General features: G+C 50.4%; 1 protein-coding gene across 2 annotated transcripts; it reads right to left on the reverse strand.

Moving 5' to 3' along the window:
- Window positions 1–2,901: 2,901 nt before the first annotated feature.
- Window positions 2,902–16,119, reverse strand: Gucd1 (guanylyl cyclase domain containing 1). 2 transcript variants are annotated; one of them, XM_057751163.1, is made up of 6 exons: window positions 15,910–16,119; window positions 8,174–8,258; window positions 7,291–7,456; window positions 6,123–6,214; window positions 5,671–5,912; window positions 2,902–5,107 (listed from the first exon to the last, which is right to left on the reverse strand). In XM_057751163.1, the coding sequence occupies exons 2-6, from the start codon at window positions 8,182–8,184 to the stop codon at window positions 5,016–5,018; spliced, it is 603 nt and encodes a 200-aa protein (XP_057607146.1). In that variant the 5' UTR covers window positions 8,185–8,258; window positions 15,910–16,119; the 3' UTR covers window positions 2,902–5,015. The 2 variants fall into 2 exon arrangements, with proteins under 2 accessions (XP_057607146.1, XP_057607145.1); XM_057751162.1 differs by lacking the exon at window positions 15,910–16,119 and adding an exon at window positions 15,364–15,562.
- Window positions 16,120–16,168: the final 49 nt, after the last annotated feature.

A 16,168-nucleotide genomic window follows, 5' to 3' on the forward strand; every position in this document is an offset into this window, starting at 1 on the left:
ACTCTAGTTCCAGGAAACTTGACACTCTCATCTGGCCTCCAGTTAGCAAGCACACAAATGGTGCACAGACACACATGCAGACAAAATATCCATACATACACAATTAAAGAGGAAAAAATTAGCCAGGCAGTGGTAGCGCTCACCTTTAATCCCAGCACTCAGGAGGTAGAGGCAAGTGGATCTCTGTGAGTTCAAGGCCAGCTCTGGTCATTAGAGCAAGTTCCAGGACAATCAGGACTACACATAGAAACCCTGTCTCATAGCCAGGCGGTGGTGGCGCATGCCTTTAATCCCAGCACTCGGGAGGCAGAGGCAGGCGGATCTCTGTGAGTTCGAGGCCAGCCTGGTCTACAAGAGCTAGTTCCAGGACAGAAACCAAAAAGCTACGGAGAAACCCTGTCTTGAAAAATCCAAAAAAAAAAAACAAAAAAAAACCCTGTCTCAAAAAACAAAACAAAAACCCCAAAACAACAACAAAAACCCCCCAAACAAAAAACTTTAAAATATAAAAAATAAAAATAAATGAAATACCAGCTGAGGTTTTGAAGTGGCAAACCAGAGGAGGCACTGGCAGGAACCCAGGGCTTAGGAGGTAAGGTCAGTCACGTGAAACACTGTCCAGAGCTACCCCACGGGCCTACAGGGCAGCGACTCATCTACCTTCTGTCTGGTGTGGCTGATTCTGAACAAACAACCATAGCTGGTGGACACCAGCACAGTTCAGCTTAGCTGGGCAATCATCAGTAAACCAGCAGAAACTGTGTTAAGGTCCCCCATAGAGCCTGTGGTTTTAAGTATGGCTATGTTCTCCCCTAAAAGGCTAGCTGCCCATTTTTTTTTTCCCCATGTAAAACTGAGATAACCACCTGGACCCAGGTAGCTATACTCTTGAATAGACCTCTTCCATTTTACTGACATGCCTTTCTTAAGGATCATCTTAAGCTGATTCTTGGTGGTGGCACACAGCTTTAATTCCAGCACTTGGGAGGTAGAGGCAGGCAGATCTGTGAGTTTAAGGCCAGTCTGGTTGGTCTACAGAGCTAGTTAGTTCCAGGACAGCCAGGACGGTTTAGAATCCTTAAGGCTGTCCTTTCTACTCACCACCCTCTTGCCTCCGCCCCTGTACGGACTGCAACTATCAGCACACACCACCACATCCAGCTAAGTACTCTATTTTAATTAGTATCCAGGGCTGGAGGGTTGGCTCAGCAGATAAGGGCATGAGTTGCTCCTGCAGAGGTCCTAGGTTCAGCTCCCAGTACTCATATATGGTGGCTCATTACCATCTTTAAAACTCCAGTTCCAGACGGTCCTATGTCTTCTTCTGGCCTCCTTGGTCATAGTATGTGTATGGCATACAGACATACATGCCGGCAGAATCCCCATATGCTGTGGGAGAATGCTCTTGCACCCTGTAAATATTTTTCTCTCGAATTGGTCTTATAAAATGCTGATTGGCCAGTAGCCAGGCAGGAAGTACAGGTGGGGCCACCAGACTAGAATTCTGGGATGAGAAAAGGCAGAGATATATTCGCCAGCCAGAGGCAGAGGAAGCAAGAGAATGCCTAACAACAGGTGATGAGCCACGTGACTAAACATAGACAAGAATTATGGGTTGTTTAATAACAAGCCTGAGCAATAGGCCAAACAGTTTATAATTAATATAAGCCTCTGTGTGTTTCTTTGGAACTGAACAGCTGTGGGACCAGGCAGGAAGGAAACTTCTATCTACACCCATATACATAAATTAATTTTTTTTCCGATAGGGTTTCTATATTTAACAGTCCTGGCTGTCCTGGAACTTGCTCTGTAGACCAGACTAGCCTCAAACTCACAGAAATCTGCCTGTGTCTGCCTCCCAAGTGCTAGAATTAAGGCATGTGCCACCACTGCCCAGCAATAAATTCTTTTTAAAACTGTCCAGTCAGCTTTGAAGGAGAATAGCTGGTCACTGTGTCAGGGACACAGTGAACCCCAAATGCTCAGAGGCACCTCTAGCTTCCCTCTGTTGGAAACTCCAATCAGCAAAACTCTCGACTACAGAGGGTTAAAGCATTTTAAAGGGAGCGTCAGGGTTATTGGACCCTCAGGTAGTCACCCTGGGCTTGCTCGACAGCTCCGGTGTAAGTGTTGCTCAGCGGGAGCTGATCTGTAGAGAAGCCATGAAAAGGACCACGAAGACAGGCGGTGAGACACAGGAGGTCAGGAAGGTACTGGGCCTACTTTTTTTTAGCTGCTGGCGGTAAAGCAGGGGGGCAGAGGAGACAGCAGTTTCTCCTTGACTGCTGTAAGGAACTGGACCAGTGACTCTCACTCAGCCTGAAGAAAGTGAATTCTGTCAGACAGTATCAGTCAAAAGCCTAGAGGACCTATTATCTGGCTGCAGGCTGGAGCAAAGGAAACAGTTGGAGTCCTCCCATTGCGCCTCTGCCCCCTTGTAGAGATGACCAGCTCCCTCACCTTGGTCAAATGTCCTATCTCCTAGAGCCAGTCTGGGTTCTGAAATGGATAGGTACCGTCTATCCTTGTCCAGCATCAAGACTCGGTTGAGGCCTTGATGAAGGCAGAAAACGAAACTCCAGTTAAGACTAGACGGGGGGGGGGGGGGGGGGACTGGAGAGATGGCTCAGAGGTTAAGAGCACTGGCTGTTCTTCCAGAGGTCCTGAGTTCAATTCCCAGCAACCACATGGTGGCTCACAACCATCTGTACTGAGATCTGGCACCCTCCTCTGGCGTGCGGGCATACATCGAGGCAGAATGTTGTATACACAATAAATAAATAAATCTTTAAAAAAAAAAAACTAGATAGGGCATCCCAAGGATCTGGCTCCAAGCAGTCACAGCGACGATCTGGGGAGGCAGGAACTCTGCAGGTTAACACGGCTTCACAACAACTAGACAAAGGGGACTACCACCATACAGTGAGAATGTTTATTGAGAATGGCTCATTACAAACAAAATATATTTATGTATAAAATCTCTGCTATGCAAAAGATCCCTCTCACCTTCCTGTGGCTAGAGTGAACACCGCACAGTTCCCATGTGGCCTCAAAGCCGACAGTGGGTGTCACATGGCGCTGATGCCAAGGCTTTCGTGACTAGTGCAATATACCAGAGTGCCTGTGACCCCGCCTCTGTGAGCCTCCTCAGGCAGGGGATCTTGAAGAGCTGCTGCTCTCGGGTTGTTCTTATAGACTGGTGGCCTCTAACTTGTGCCTTGCCCTGAGAAGCCATTGTCCGGGTCCAGCGGCTGAGTATTTTTAAATGTCCTAAATGTCCTAGACGGTTTAAATATCCACCTCCTTTCCAGTCTTCTCTCCACCCTGGATGCTGAACTGCCGCCTGTTTGTTACAATGCAGATATTTAAACCTCTTATTCCTTTATAGTTTATGCATGTTGTATTAATAAAGTATTTGTAAAAAAAAAAAGATATCCACCTCCTATGGAAGGTCCCTTCTATGGAAGCCACCTCCCATGAGCGCCCATGAGCCCGCGTGCCATGCCTCATCCCATCCAGTTGTGAAGGCTTTACTTCCTCCTATCCGCTAGTCTCAACAGTTATATCTGAACCTCTTCTGAGGACACCCATACCCAGAGCTGCTATGTGGTGCTCCTGAGCTTGGAGCCAGAGTTCCTTGGGGCCCTGGGTTACTCAGCATTAAGGCAACAGAAGTGAGATCAGACTGAAACCAGTGCTGGTCTCTGAAACCCAGAGGCTGCCTAGCCAACAGCATCTCCCTTCATACTAAGAAATAACATGAGTGACTGGTCTGACTGCCCTTGTAAACACAGACCACCTCTGTCCCTCAAACTCCCATGAGGGCCAGCTGGTGGTAGGAGAAGCAGCTACTGCCACGGCATGCCTTGAGCACTCAAGGACCAAAGCCCCTGGAGCATGGGGACGGCGAGAGGCTGTTGGGGTACCATGAGGAGCGGGCTTCCACGTCTCTTTAGGAATGGCCCATTCGCTCGTGTCTTTGGTGCAGCTTCACCACTCAGACTGCTGGCCAGGCCATGCTAGTCCTCTTATTCAGAAAGACCTGAACTGGCCTATCTGCCTACGTAAAGAAGCGCTAGTGGTTTCAAAGTACCTGTATCTATTATAGTCTTACGCCCCACACAGTGGAAACTGTCTCAATAAAATGACATTCTTGCTACCAAGAACAACAACAAAAAAGACAACCCAGCTCTAGTTGATGCTACCTGCCGTGCTATGTGACATTGGCATTGCCTTTCAAGACGGAGGAGATCCAGTATTCGGTGCAAATGCTCCCAGTGCGAACACCGGGGTGATGGGAAGCTGCTGCTGTGTTAGGCACCCAGGCCCTCTAGCACCCACCCTCGAAAGCTCCCGGACTTAGAGGGCAGACGGTGCTGTGGGAAGTCAGGTTGGTGAATGGAGAGGCTCTCTGGGGAGTCTCTTGTCAGAGCCCTCTTCCTGGAACATTCTCTCTGCTGTCATCCATTCAGCCCCGCCTACTCCTGAAGACTTTCCATTCTATGGGAGGGTGCCTAGAAGCTAAGAAGCTGTCAGCATCCCAGGGGTCAGAGGGCCTCAGAGTGGCCATGAGGTACGCTTATGCTGCATGGTAACAAGGCCTCGTAACCAGTCCCAGAGACCTGAGTCCATTGGAGGCAGGAGAGAGCAGTGATGCCATCCACCATGGCCCAGAGCCCGGCCTGGAATTGGACTGCTTTCCCCAGGGTCTCTCAGGGTCCCTGTCTCTCTCCTTGTGAGTCAGACTTGAGGCCTTCCTCTGAGCTCAGCTGGAGTCAGACTTAGGGTCTTGAGAGATACTCCCCAATATACTCCCCTTAGACACTCTTGGGTTGTCTCCAGCAACAGAAGGTGTTTGGGATAAGTGGCATAATGACACTGGTGGACAAAGCAGTCACAGAGTTCCCCAGAGGCTTTGTCAAGCAGCCCCAGCAGCCCCGGGTGTGGGAATCCTGAGTGGGTCTGGCTCGGGTAGAACTCAGGTTCTGAGGGCCTGGCATGCCAGGCTCCTGCTGTCAGCTGTCCAGGTAGACAAAGAGGATGTCCTCATCTGTGCCATAGCTGGTTCTGGCCTCCTCGAAGTTACTGGTGCTGGTGCTGCACATTCCTGCCAGGTGTGGGAAAGACAGAGCTGGTCAGTGGGTGACTGCATGGGGTTTGTGCTCTGCCTGTCTTGCCACCTCCTGGCTTAAGCTTCCAACCCTAGGAAACCTTTCTTGCCTATTCTGGCCTTCTTGAGTTAGTTCTTTCTTTTGACACCTTCCCAGTTTAGTAGACAGAGAAAGTGAGGCTCAGAGAGAAGAAAAAGTATGTTAAATGTCTCAAGACACACAGATGGTCAGGCAGTCCTTCTCCACGCCACGGTCTGAGGACAGCGGGCAGTCTGGCAGATTATCTAGTTTGTGTGCTGGCTATCCCAGGAAGCCTAGTACAGGGCTACAGCTTGTGGAACATAAGCTATTACGGTGGGGACCCGAGCAGTAGAATCAAGCTGGTAGTGTGTGCGGAGAGGAGGCTGGAGGCCAGGACAGGGGCAGGTTTGTTTGTATGACCAGAAGGCAAGCCCAGAGGGGTACAGGCTTTGGAGAGAGAGACATGAGCCATACCAGCTTGAAAGGGAGGAAGTTTGTTAACACAAGCTACCCTGGCCCACCTGCCCCCAGGACTCACGGTCAGCATAGGCCGGGTTGTTATAGAAGATGCAACCAGTAGCCCTGTTGTAGCCACGCAGAACGATGAAGTGGCCCTGGTAGTCGGGGGTACGGCAGAAGCAGCGGTGGCCACTGGGAGTGAAGCAGCAATACTTGACGGGGCTGGAGCACAGGTCACAGTGCAATACCCCGGAGTTCACCAACACGATGGCCACGTGGCCCTGCGCCAGGTGTGCTTGGATGTCCTGCACACTCACTGTGCTGTGGGCCAAGAGGGAGGTTGGCCAGCGCCAGTGGGCCCTTGTCCCCACCTTCCAAATTGATGTCCCCAAGTTTGTACCCATCCCCAGTGGTAAGATGCGTACTTGACTTGTCTGCCCTCTGCCCTGAGCCCCCTGCCCTGAGCCCCCTGCAAGTGGTCATGTCCTGGCTCGTCACTGTGACCCAGGAAAGCTAGGTGAGGAGGCTTACCATTTCTCCACGCGCACCTTGCAGGCCTTGGCTTGTGCAAACAGCTGGTTCACCCGGGTCTCCTCAGTGTCAAAGTGCTTCCTGTAGAAGGACTGGAGCAAGGGCAGACTGGAGTGGTCACCCGTCCCGGATGCACACTCCCCATTCAGATGAGGCAAAGAACAGGTTACAGAATAGCAGAATGAGGGGCCCTACCGACAGGCAGGTGGCTCTACCTAGCATACCCAGGAAGAAGGCTGTGGCTGTTCCTGGCTGGAGTATGGGCAGGGCCATGCAGAGGGTGAAAAGGATGCTCAGGAGCTGAGAGAGCAGAAGATTTGGACGAGCTCCCTGAGGAGGACTGGTCAGGCAGCTCTCCGGTAGACATGAGCAGTAGCCTAAAGCAAAGGATCAAGGAGGGCAAGGCTGCCCTTCCAACCCCCGCCAGGATGGGTCAGTCACAGCCCAGGGTAGCCAGGCATGATTTATGAAACAGACTCTGCTTGATGCTGGGACCTCACGTGACCAGAGCCCCAGGAGGCAGACCAAAGACATTCTGTTCTCAGGCCCCCTTTTTCTGTCTTAAGATTTAGTAGCCTTCTTTACCTGGCATGGAAGATTCAAAGAAGAATTAGGCTGACTGCCACTGGCTACCATTTGACAGCCCCTTTGCCAACAAGGCCAGCAGAGACCCTGCCAAGACTTGGTGCTTAGGCCAAGATCGCCTCAAGGGCAGGTAAGACGGGCTCTGGCTTTGCAAGGGGACGGAATACACCGGTGTGTTGGCATAGCCATTTACAATGGCATTATTTTTTTTTTAGAGGGAAACCAACAGAAAAGCAGACAGACGGACAATACATGTTTTTCTTCCAGAATACCAATTACCCTGGTGAGAACAAAGAAAACAAGCCAATGACAGTCGTGAAAATCAGAGTTCGACCTCACAGCCTTTGACCTGTCCTATGCTGCATAGAGAAAGATGCAGAAGGCCAGGACTCAATGTGCAAATGTTCCATGGAGCCTAGATCTCAGAGTCACAGTCTGTAGTCTATCTGTCACTGCCATTTATCTCTCTACACCCATGCACTGCTCGAGTGTCCGGGATTTGATCCTTTTCTCTTCTGGGATAACTGGGCGACCTATACCTCTGGTTTTCCGTGTGAAGAAGGCCCAGAGGGTAGCTGCTCACCTGGTTCTTGTAGCCCTTGTCAACACCCAGAGTCTGGGTGCAGAAGCGGTGTCTCACACCAAAGTGGCGCATCAGGTAGGCCAGGTCGATGGTCCAGATGCTCCTGGTCAACTGCAGCTCATGCAGGGCATTTTCAAACTCCCCATCGTCTAGCTGGCCCAGGTACCTGAAGACAAGAGGGCAAAGAGATTAGCTTGTTCTTGAGGCAAAGCTAGACCAAGTCACCCTCCAATATGAGTGCCACAGCCACTGCCAGCACTTCTGATCCTCGGAGGTCTCTGTCCTTTATCATGAAACCACCATGGTGACTTTAGGGATTGGCAGCCTGGGACACTTTCTGGCCCCACAGTGAATGGCCTGGGTTTTGGTTCTTCCATCTCTTATGGACTATGTGAACCTGGGGGAGTTTCTGCTCTCTCTGGCCTCATTGATTACATATCTAAAAAGCCCTTGGATCACAGAAATGGTTTTCAAAATTTCAGGCACTAAACGTTTTATTATGCTCCATCTTTTCCAGAACTCTAAGTATGTAAGGAGAACTGATCTAGGTCTCCAGACAACCAACTAAAGACTCTTGTCCAAGGTGACAGTATTGGTCCTTTCGGGTTCAGACTATCAAGGTTCTATTATTTATGTAGCACCCTGGTATCCTGATATCAGAGGGGTAGAAGATGCAGTAAGCGCCCAACCCGAACACCTGTGAATTCCTTGATCACCCCAAGCTCCTAGGCGTCACCGTTCTGTTCATATTTAAACTATGACAGGGCCCAGATGGAAACTGGGTCTTTTAAAGTTTCAAGCAAAGCCAACCCATGCAGACATTAGATCCCATCCAGGTTACTCCTTGTTTCATCCCCGAGCCACACCAAGTGTGGACACTCACCGAAGCACCATCCTGGAGCAGGCCAGGCCACAGTCCCAGTGGTATAGTTGCTGGATGATGGGCACAGGCAGCTGCACAAAGTCCCCTGCGAAGGAACAAGAGAAGTTTCATCCTCTCTGCACAGTGCCCACCAGAAACACCACTATAGCCTCCGCTGAAACTCTGTTAAGTCTTACACCACCAATACTCTCCCTAAACATCAACACAGCCAGTCAGCCCTACTCAGAACCTTCCCGTGTGCACGGCAGAACAGGAGTACTAGCTGCTGCCTCAGCATGCTCGGGTTCTTCCACATCACCAGGACCCACTCCCTGCAGCATCAGCATCAGCTGTGACCCCTCAATTTCGGGGGGGGGCACACAAGGTCTTTGCACACATTTCCTAGATGCTTTTGGCTTCCCATGAACTGATACCCACCCCTGGACCTCAACTCTTCTACAGTGCTGCCCCTTGCACCTGTGTCCCAAGGGGTCCTGGCTCTAAAGTTTCCAGAAGGAGCAGCAGGGGAAGACCACAGCTAGGAAGAGGGAACTGTCACACAAGCTAGGTAACTAGACTGCTCCTCCAGAATCTAGCTAGTATTGACCCTGGGCAAACCTCTCAGTCTGTGTTCCAGGCTGTGAAGAGGAACAGAAAGGGCCACACCTAGGCATTCTGGTACCATTGGCTGACTGGAGGAGCTGCCTATCTTCTGCTCACTGGATTGAGTTTTGCTATTCCTGAAGTAGGGGACTTGGTCTGATTTAGTCAACAGATTGAAAACTGTTTTCCAAGAGCCCGGCACTTGTACTGCAGTACAGAAACAAGTAGCACAGCAAGGTCCTGTCCCAGTACGCAGCAAGGACAAACAGATAAACAGACAACCAACAGCTCAGGTAGAAAAAACAATAGGTATGCCTCAGAGAACACAACACGGCTGAGGAACAGCACGCTCTGAACTGAGGCCCTGAGGGGAGGCCGAGCTGGCATGTGACCTGCAGCAGCTTAGCTCGTGAACACGCACAAAGTTCAGTCTAACTGGGTATGGTGACACAAACTTACAATCCCAAGACTTGGAGGCTAAGACAGTAAGGCCAGTCTGGGCTATAGAATGAAGCCTACATGTTCGTTCTCTCTCTCTCTCTCTCTCTCTCTCTCTCTCTCTCTCTCTCTCTCTCTCTCTCTCTCTCACACACACACACACACACACACACCCCATACAGGAGGGAGAGAGAGGGAGGGAAACACAGTTTAAGGAACCAGGAGGGACTTCTCTGTACTGGTCACCACTTCACTTACTCACATGAAAACCTAGTCCACTTACATTCCCCTTTGAGGATTTCTGGGACCTCCCATGGGCCAGCTGTCTAGCTCTGTGCAAAGTCAGCCCAGGAGCCCACCTACCAGGTCTTTCCCATCACTCCCTCTGCCTGTGTTTGACAGCCGTGACATTCACTAGCCAGAGACTTTCTCCTGGCTCTTCTGACCTGGTGTCTGAGTTTAAACCTCTTGCTCTCCCACGTCTTCAGGCACTGGTTAAAATGCCACTATTTCTATGGCTAACATAACCCCAGGCAGGCCAGTCCGCATCTCTCCAGTAATCCCCCATCACCCACCCACCCCCTCCCCATAATCCTTTAAGCCTCAGTTCACACCTGCTGGACAGGGACTCCTGATTGTTCCTGGCTGTTCACCTCCAGGTGTGCCTGTGGGAGGCAGGACGTCAGGTGGCAAACAGGCCACCTGACATTTCTGTGTCTGCTTCCTCCTCTGAAATGGGCCACCACTGAGGCAGCTCACAGAATGCCACAAGTAAACAGAGCAACAATAGGCATAATGCTTTCGTAGGAAATCACATGAACCACCTGCGCTGGGCCCAGGCAAAGCTGAGGCTTCATACCCTTCATCCCTTTACTCCAGGCACCTCTAAACCTAAGTCTTTCCTTTAGCCATTTTGTAAATTCAGTCTTGCCCGCCCCCCTCCCAAATCCTATTCTCTCACCTGTCCCGCACAAAACAGCCAGAGACATTTCATCTACAGTTTCTAATCTTTAAAGTACTTCAGATCTGGGTGTGTTGGCACACACCTTTAATCCCAGCAATTGGGACGCAGAGGCTGGCGGATCTCTCTTGAGTTAAAGGCCAGCCTGGTCTACAGAGAAAGCTCCAGGACTGCCAGGGCTACACAGAAAAACTCTGTCACAAAAACAAGTCCTTGAGATGGGCAGATGGCAGATATAGACCTCCAGCATTGTGGACCTGAGTTCAGATTCCCAGTACCCACGATCACCTGTAATCCCAGCAAGCAGATAGATAGGAAATCTCCAGAGCAAGCTGACTAGCCAGATTAGCAGAAACAGCGAACTCAAACTGAATAAGAAACCCTGCCTCAACATGTGAGGTGGAGATGGTCATGAAGACACCTGATGTCAGTCTTGGATTTACGCACACACGCATATAACACACATACAAAAAAGTGAAAACGTGCTAATAAATGACGTCCTCACTGCCCCCAATACGTACCATTTTTTTTGTTTGTTTTGTAACAGGGTCTTAGAAGGCATGGGGTGTCCTCAAACTTGATAAGTAGCCAAAGGTGACATTGAACTTCTGATCTTTCTACCTCTACCTCCTAAGGGATTACAGGCATGTGCCACCATACCAAGTTTTAGGTAGTAGTGGGGATGGAACCCAGGGCTTCCTCTGGGCAATCACTATCTCATCTCTAGCCTTCTACAAAAGCCTGCAGGTCCCGCCTCAACCTGGGTCCCCCAGACTCACTCCAGCTTCGTCTGTTCAGTTGTCCTATGAAGCCTGCAGTCTGAACTGTGCTGGAGCCATCTTTGCACATGTGCCACCCTCGGTCTGGAACTCTTTTTCTCTCATGTTCTGGCCGGGCGGTGGTGGCGCACGCCTTTAATCCCAGCACTCAGGAGGCAGAGGCAGGCGGATCTCTGTGAGTTCGAGGACAGCCTGATCTACAAGAGCTTGTGCCAGGACAGGCTCCAAAGCTACAGAGAAACCCTGTCTCGAAAAACTAAAAAAAAAAAAAAAAAAAAAAAAAAGACCAGCAAATTCTCTCTACTGTTCTTAGCATTTCAGCCTTGGTTCAAGACTCCTCAGGGCTTTTTTTCTGATTGCATTTGATGGCTGAGAAGGGTGTTTCTTCCTGAGAGCCTGTCTGTGTCACTCGGTGCTTAGCAAAAGTAACCCAAAAAGCTGCTGTTGTCACCTCACCAAGTCTTGAGCTTCCCGAAGAACAGTGATGCTTGAGCCTGCATCCCTCATCATCAAAACTCACATTAAAACATAAACCCCACAGTGGTGATGGTAAGAAGTCGTTGGGGCTGAAGGAGCAGAACAAACTCCACGTTGAGAAAGAACTCCATTTTAGACAGGACCTAACTAGGGGGGAGAATGCAGCCCAGCAAAATCAAACATTCCCGACAAACTGCCTGCCCTGGTCAAAGTGACCCACCAGGGCATCCAGACAACATCTGCTTGCTTCAAATGTCCCTGTAGGTATCTGATGAACTGCTGTTTTGAAATCCTTGTCTGCTGATAGTCACTGTTTTAAAACTCCCCTATATCCTAACCAACGAATTCAGAAGTTACTTTTACCCAGTCCCAGAATGCCAAGGCCTGTGCCATTCTGCCTGCAGCTTTTCCCTTTAAAATCCCTTACCCTGAAGCCTGGGGGTCATTCTCTCCCACCCCTGCAGCAGTGTGCTAGATTACATCCAAGTTAGCTAACTTGGAATCAATAAACCCCAGTGTGTTTGTATCAGATACCAGCTCTGTGGTAGTCTTGTTTAGGCATCCTGTGGTGCAGGCACAACAGGTCTTGAGGGGCTAGAAGGATGGCTTAGCAATTATGAGTACTGGCTGCTCTCCCAATGGAACTAGGTTCAGTTTCCAGCACCTACATGGTGGCTTACAACCAGGTATAACCCCAGTTCTGGGGGGAGTCTCCAACATCCACTTCTGCCCTCCCGGGTACACAGACAAAAACCCACAAGCAAAACACTCATACACACAAACAAATCTTTAAATAAGAAATTGGGTCTTTAGGGAAGTAATTCAGTCATGAGGACTCTGAATCTGTGCCTTACAAAGGGTCAGGAAAAATAAAAGGCTGTGTCTTTCTACCTTGACGAAAGTAACTTTGGGGGAAAGGGTTTAATTTAGGTCACAACTTCAGGTTACATCATCATGTCTGGAAAGCCACAGTCGTAGGAGACAGCCAATCACACCACATCCAAAATCAGGAGCAGATGGGAAGAACACACATGCCTCTGCATATCCCCTTCCCCGCTTCCTATCAGTCTGGGGCCCAGCTCAGGAAACAGAGCTGCCCGCATTTAGGGTGAGTCTTCCCAGTTCAATAAACCCATTAGGAAAACCCCTCACAGGCAGACCGACAGACCAATCTAACCTAGACAATTCCTTAGTAAGACTCTCTTCCCACATGGTTATCCATTATGTCAGGCTGACAATTAAAACTAAAAAGCTGGAGATGGCTCAGCCGCTAAAAAGTACTTGATGCTTTTGCAAAAGACCAAGGCACAGTTTAGTTCCAAGCACATACAGAGGCTTACAGTTGTCTGTAACTCCAGTTCAAGGCGTTCTGATAGCCTATTCTAGCCCCTGAGGGCACCTGCGTGCACATACAGACAGACAAGACACTCAAGACCTATAAAATTTTATAAAGGAGCCGGGCGGTGGTGGCGCACGCCTTTAATCCCAGCACTTGGGAGGCAGAGGCAGGTGAATCTCTGTGAGTTTGAGACCAGCCTGATCTACAAGAGCTAGTTCCAGGACGGGCTCCAAAGCCACAGAGAAACTCTGTCTCGAAAAACCAAAAAAAAAAAAAAAAATTTATAAAGGAAATCTAAGAAAGGGAGGGAGGGTAGGGAAGAAGGAAGGAAGGAAGAAAAGAAGGAAGGAAGAAAAGGAAGGGGAAAAAAGTTAACAGTCATAGGCCTTTTTCTTTTTGTCCTTCTGATATTCTGCTATGCAAGGTCTCCCCCTTTCTTCCTGTCATGTGGGCATATCTAGAGAGGTGTCTACAAGGAACAGATGGATCTTGTACTGAACTTACCAGCACCCTCATAGAATTCTCAGCCTCCAGAACTAAGAGAAAATAAGTTCCTATTGTTTATAAATTGTTCGGTTGTGTAAATGGACTAAGGCACCAGGGAACTTGCTGGTCTTGTTTGCTGTTTCCTTGCCTAGTATCTGATGCTTCGTAAATAACCCATCATTATACTTGAGGCTGGAGGTGTAGCATTGTCAGGGACCTAGGTTCAATCCACAGTGCTACAAAATTTTTTTTTAAAAAAAAAAGGAAGGAAGGAAGTCATACTGAAGAAACTGTGACAGGCTGTGGGCAAACTAAGGTGATGTAAACCTCGGTCTCCAGAGACTCTTATTCTCCACAATACGCTAGTGGAAAACTCTTGCAGAGTGTGGCGCTATCAAGATGGGTGTCTTCCCTTTCCAGAACCCTCACGGAGGCTGTAAATGGCCTTTTTGCTTTGATCTACTCAGGCTGATTTCCACCCAGCTTTTGCTTTTATCTACCCAATGATCTGGAATGTGGCATTCTCATCTCTGACACCCAAATGCTCTGCTCCCCCCTCTCCTCCTACTCCACAACCTGCTCATAGAGAGGGCATCTGCTTTTTCTCTAGTCAGCCTGAGAACTCTAACAGGCAGGTAGGGCCAAGGTTGCATTTGCCTCTTCCCAGCCTTCACCCACAGCTGGCATTCAGATACGCTGTTGAATAAATCTGTTTGTTTGTTTAAAGCTCTACCCCTTCAAATGCCTACCTGTCTCTACAATGCCCATGAGTGCTAGGCTTCCAGATCACTCTGTTGTAGACTCCCTCCTCATTCCGGGGCCTACGCTCTGGCTCTAATTAGTTGGGCCATGCCTTCTCTTACACTGAGAAAATGTGGGCTAGGACAGTTGCTAAGAGACTCAGCTGTCCCTCATCTTTCACTCAGTCTTAAAACCCCTAGCTTCGGAGGCCTCATGCGGCAAACATTCCTGCTTGGCTATCCTGATCTTGGCATAGGCCAGATGTTTTCTGGAAGTAGGTGATAAGTATAGGCGAGGTCTTGGCACTTGTCCAGATAAGAGCTTTAGAGTTCAGAGCCCAAGACTGCTGCTGATATCGATGCCTAAAGACAAGACACGACCTGACCCTACTACCTGAGAGCTAGGGTCTGCTGTGGTTGTCTGGCTGTCACTAGAGAAGGAAGGCTGTCAACTCCCCCGGGACGCTTTATCCCTCTCAGCCTCAGCCTGCTCAACTTAAAAAGTAAAAATGACAGCAGCAGCCTGCTTCCGCGGGATTTATGAAAACTAATGTTCCATCGTCTATAAACACTTTACCGCTCTATCTACCTCTCAGCGCCCTGCACAAGCGAGCCACTGTCTGCCAATGCTAAGAAAGGGAAATGATCTTGTCCAAGTTCACAGTTAGATAAGTGGAGGAGTAAAAATGTAAATCCCAGGATAGGTCTAAGTCCTGCTCCAGACTACAACCGGAAGGAATCACTCCCTGAACGTGCTATTACTCTCCAACTGACACTAAAGGGTTTGGGTCCCAAACCCCTGGCCCCTCCCATGAGATGGCACCTCGCCGGAACAGTTTATTAATATCAACTATTGCGCCTTAAGCAGAGCTCCACCATGACTGCCAGGTTTCCCCACCTCTTGAGCAAGCAAAGGGGCCCGGGTTTCCTCGGGGCAGAGGGAACCAGAGAACAGTAGTAAGACAAAAGCGCTGCGTTTGGGCAGTCAGAGAAAAAGTCCTTCCCTTTGCTGAGGGCTCTCAGGCCGTTATTTCCCCTTCCGAGGCCCAGGCTTTCCACAGTTCCCCGTGGGAACAGGATCACGCAACATGGTTCAAGCAGGACTAGTTGTTTCTGGGGAAGGTAGTACCTTTGCCCCTTGGACTTTGCTACTTGACTGCTCTCAGAACTCCCCGAGGTTCCAGCCCCGGGAGACTCAGAAACAACCAGAAGTGGAGGACAGGAGCTGAGAAGGAACAGCCACCTAGCTAAGGTCCACTAGAAGCTTCCAGGCTGGGCTGAAGCCGCAGAAGGCCCAAGGTCGCACGCCCAGACCCTGCCCAGCACTAGGGCGGAGTCCCCCCCACGGTTCCCCCGGTGAGGGCAAGGCCCTTTTGAGAGGCACTGACCGGGCTCGAGCGGCTGCCCCGCTGCCTCTGCCTCCGTCCTCATGACCCGGGTGGCGCAGGGCGCCCATGGCCCCGGCCTGGAGCTGATGGCAACTGCGACTTCTGCTGGGCAGCAAGCGAGGCCAGTGTGGGGGGGAGATCGGCCGCCGCCAACGTCGCCGCCTCCGCGGTTCGGAGTGCGGTAGGCGGGGGCTAGGCCACCTCAAGCCACGCCTCGTCCCTTCCAGGGCTGGGAGATCTGGAAACCCGCCCTTTGCCTAGGCCGCGCCTCTTCCCTTCCGCCCACTTCTCTTCCATAAAGAGAAGACCCGTGGGGGCCGTCCCTTCCCCGGAAGCCCCGCTCCTCGCGATCCCCGCCCCCAAGGCCCTTCCGTAGCTACGTGGGCTCCTCCCAAAACTCCCTCCGTTGGCTTGCTCCATTGTAGCCTCAGGGTTTATTTATCCCCGGCCCCTCATCGGAACTCCTGGGAATCCTTTCCTGACCCCCTTTAGGTCTTATCCATACCATGAATAATAAGAGTTCCCCATGCTCAGTGCGACCCTTACCTGATGGCGACCAGATCCAAAGCTTAACTTCCTAGTCGAAGCCGCACGTCCTGTCGCCCCAGCGCACTGGGCTCAAGCCTCGATCCCGCCCAGTCCGTCCTTGTACTGCGTAAGTGCGCGTCCCCATGTTCCTTTCTGGGCTCAAGGACTGATGTTTCCGACCGTCCCTGGGTCCTCTCCAGTGCCGGAACAATAGTGCTAGAGCCCTCGTTTCCCAGCCGGCGGGAGTAAAGAGAAAGCAGGAAAAGGAGGATTCCTG

This window comes from Chionomys nivalis, chromosome 19 (genome assembly GCF_950005125.1).
Source record: "Chionomys nivalis chromosome 19, mChiNiv1.1, whole genome shotgun sequence".
Classification (NCBI taxonomy): Eukaryota; Metazoa; Chordata; class Mammalia; order Rodentia; family Cricetidae; genus Chionomys; species Chionomys nivalis.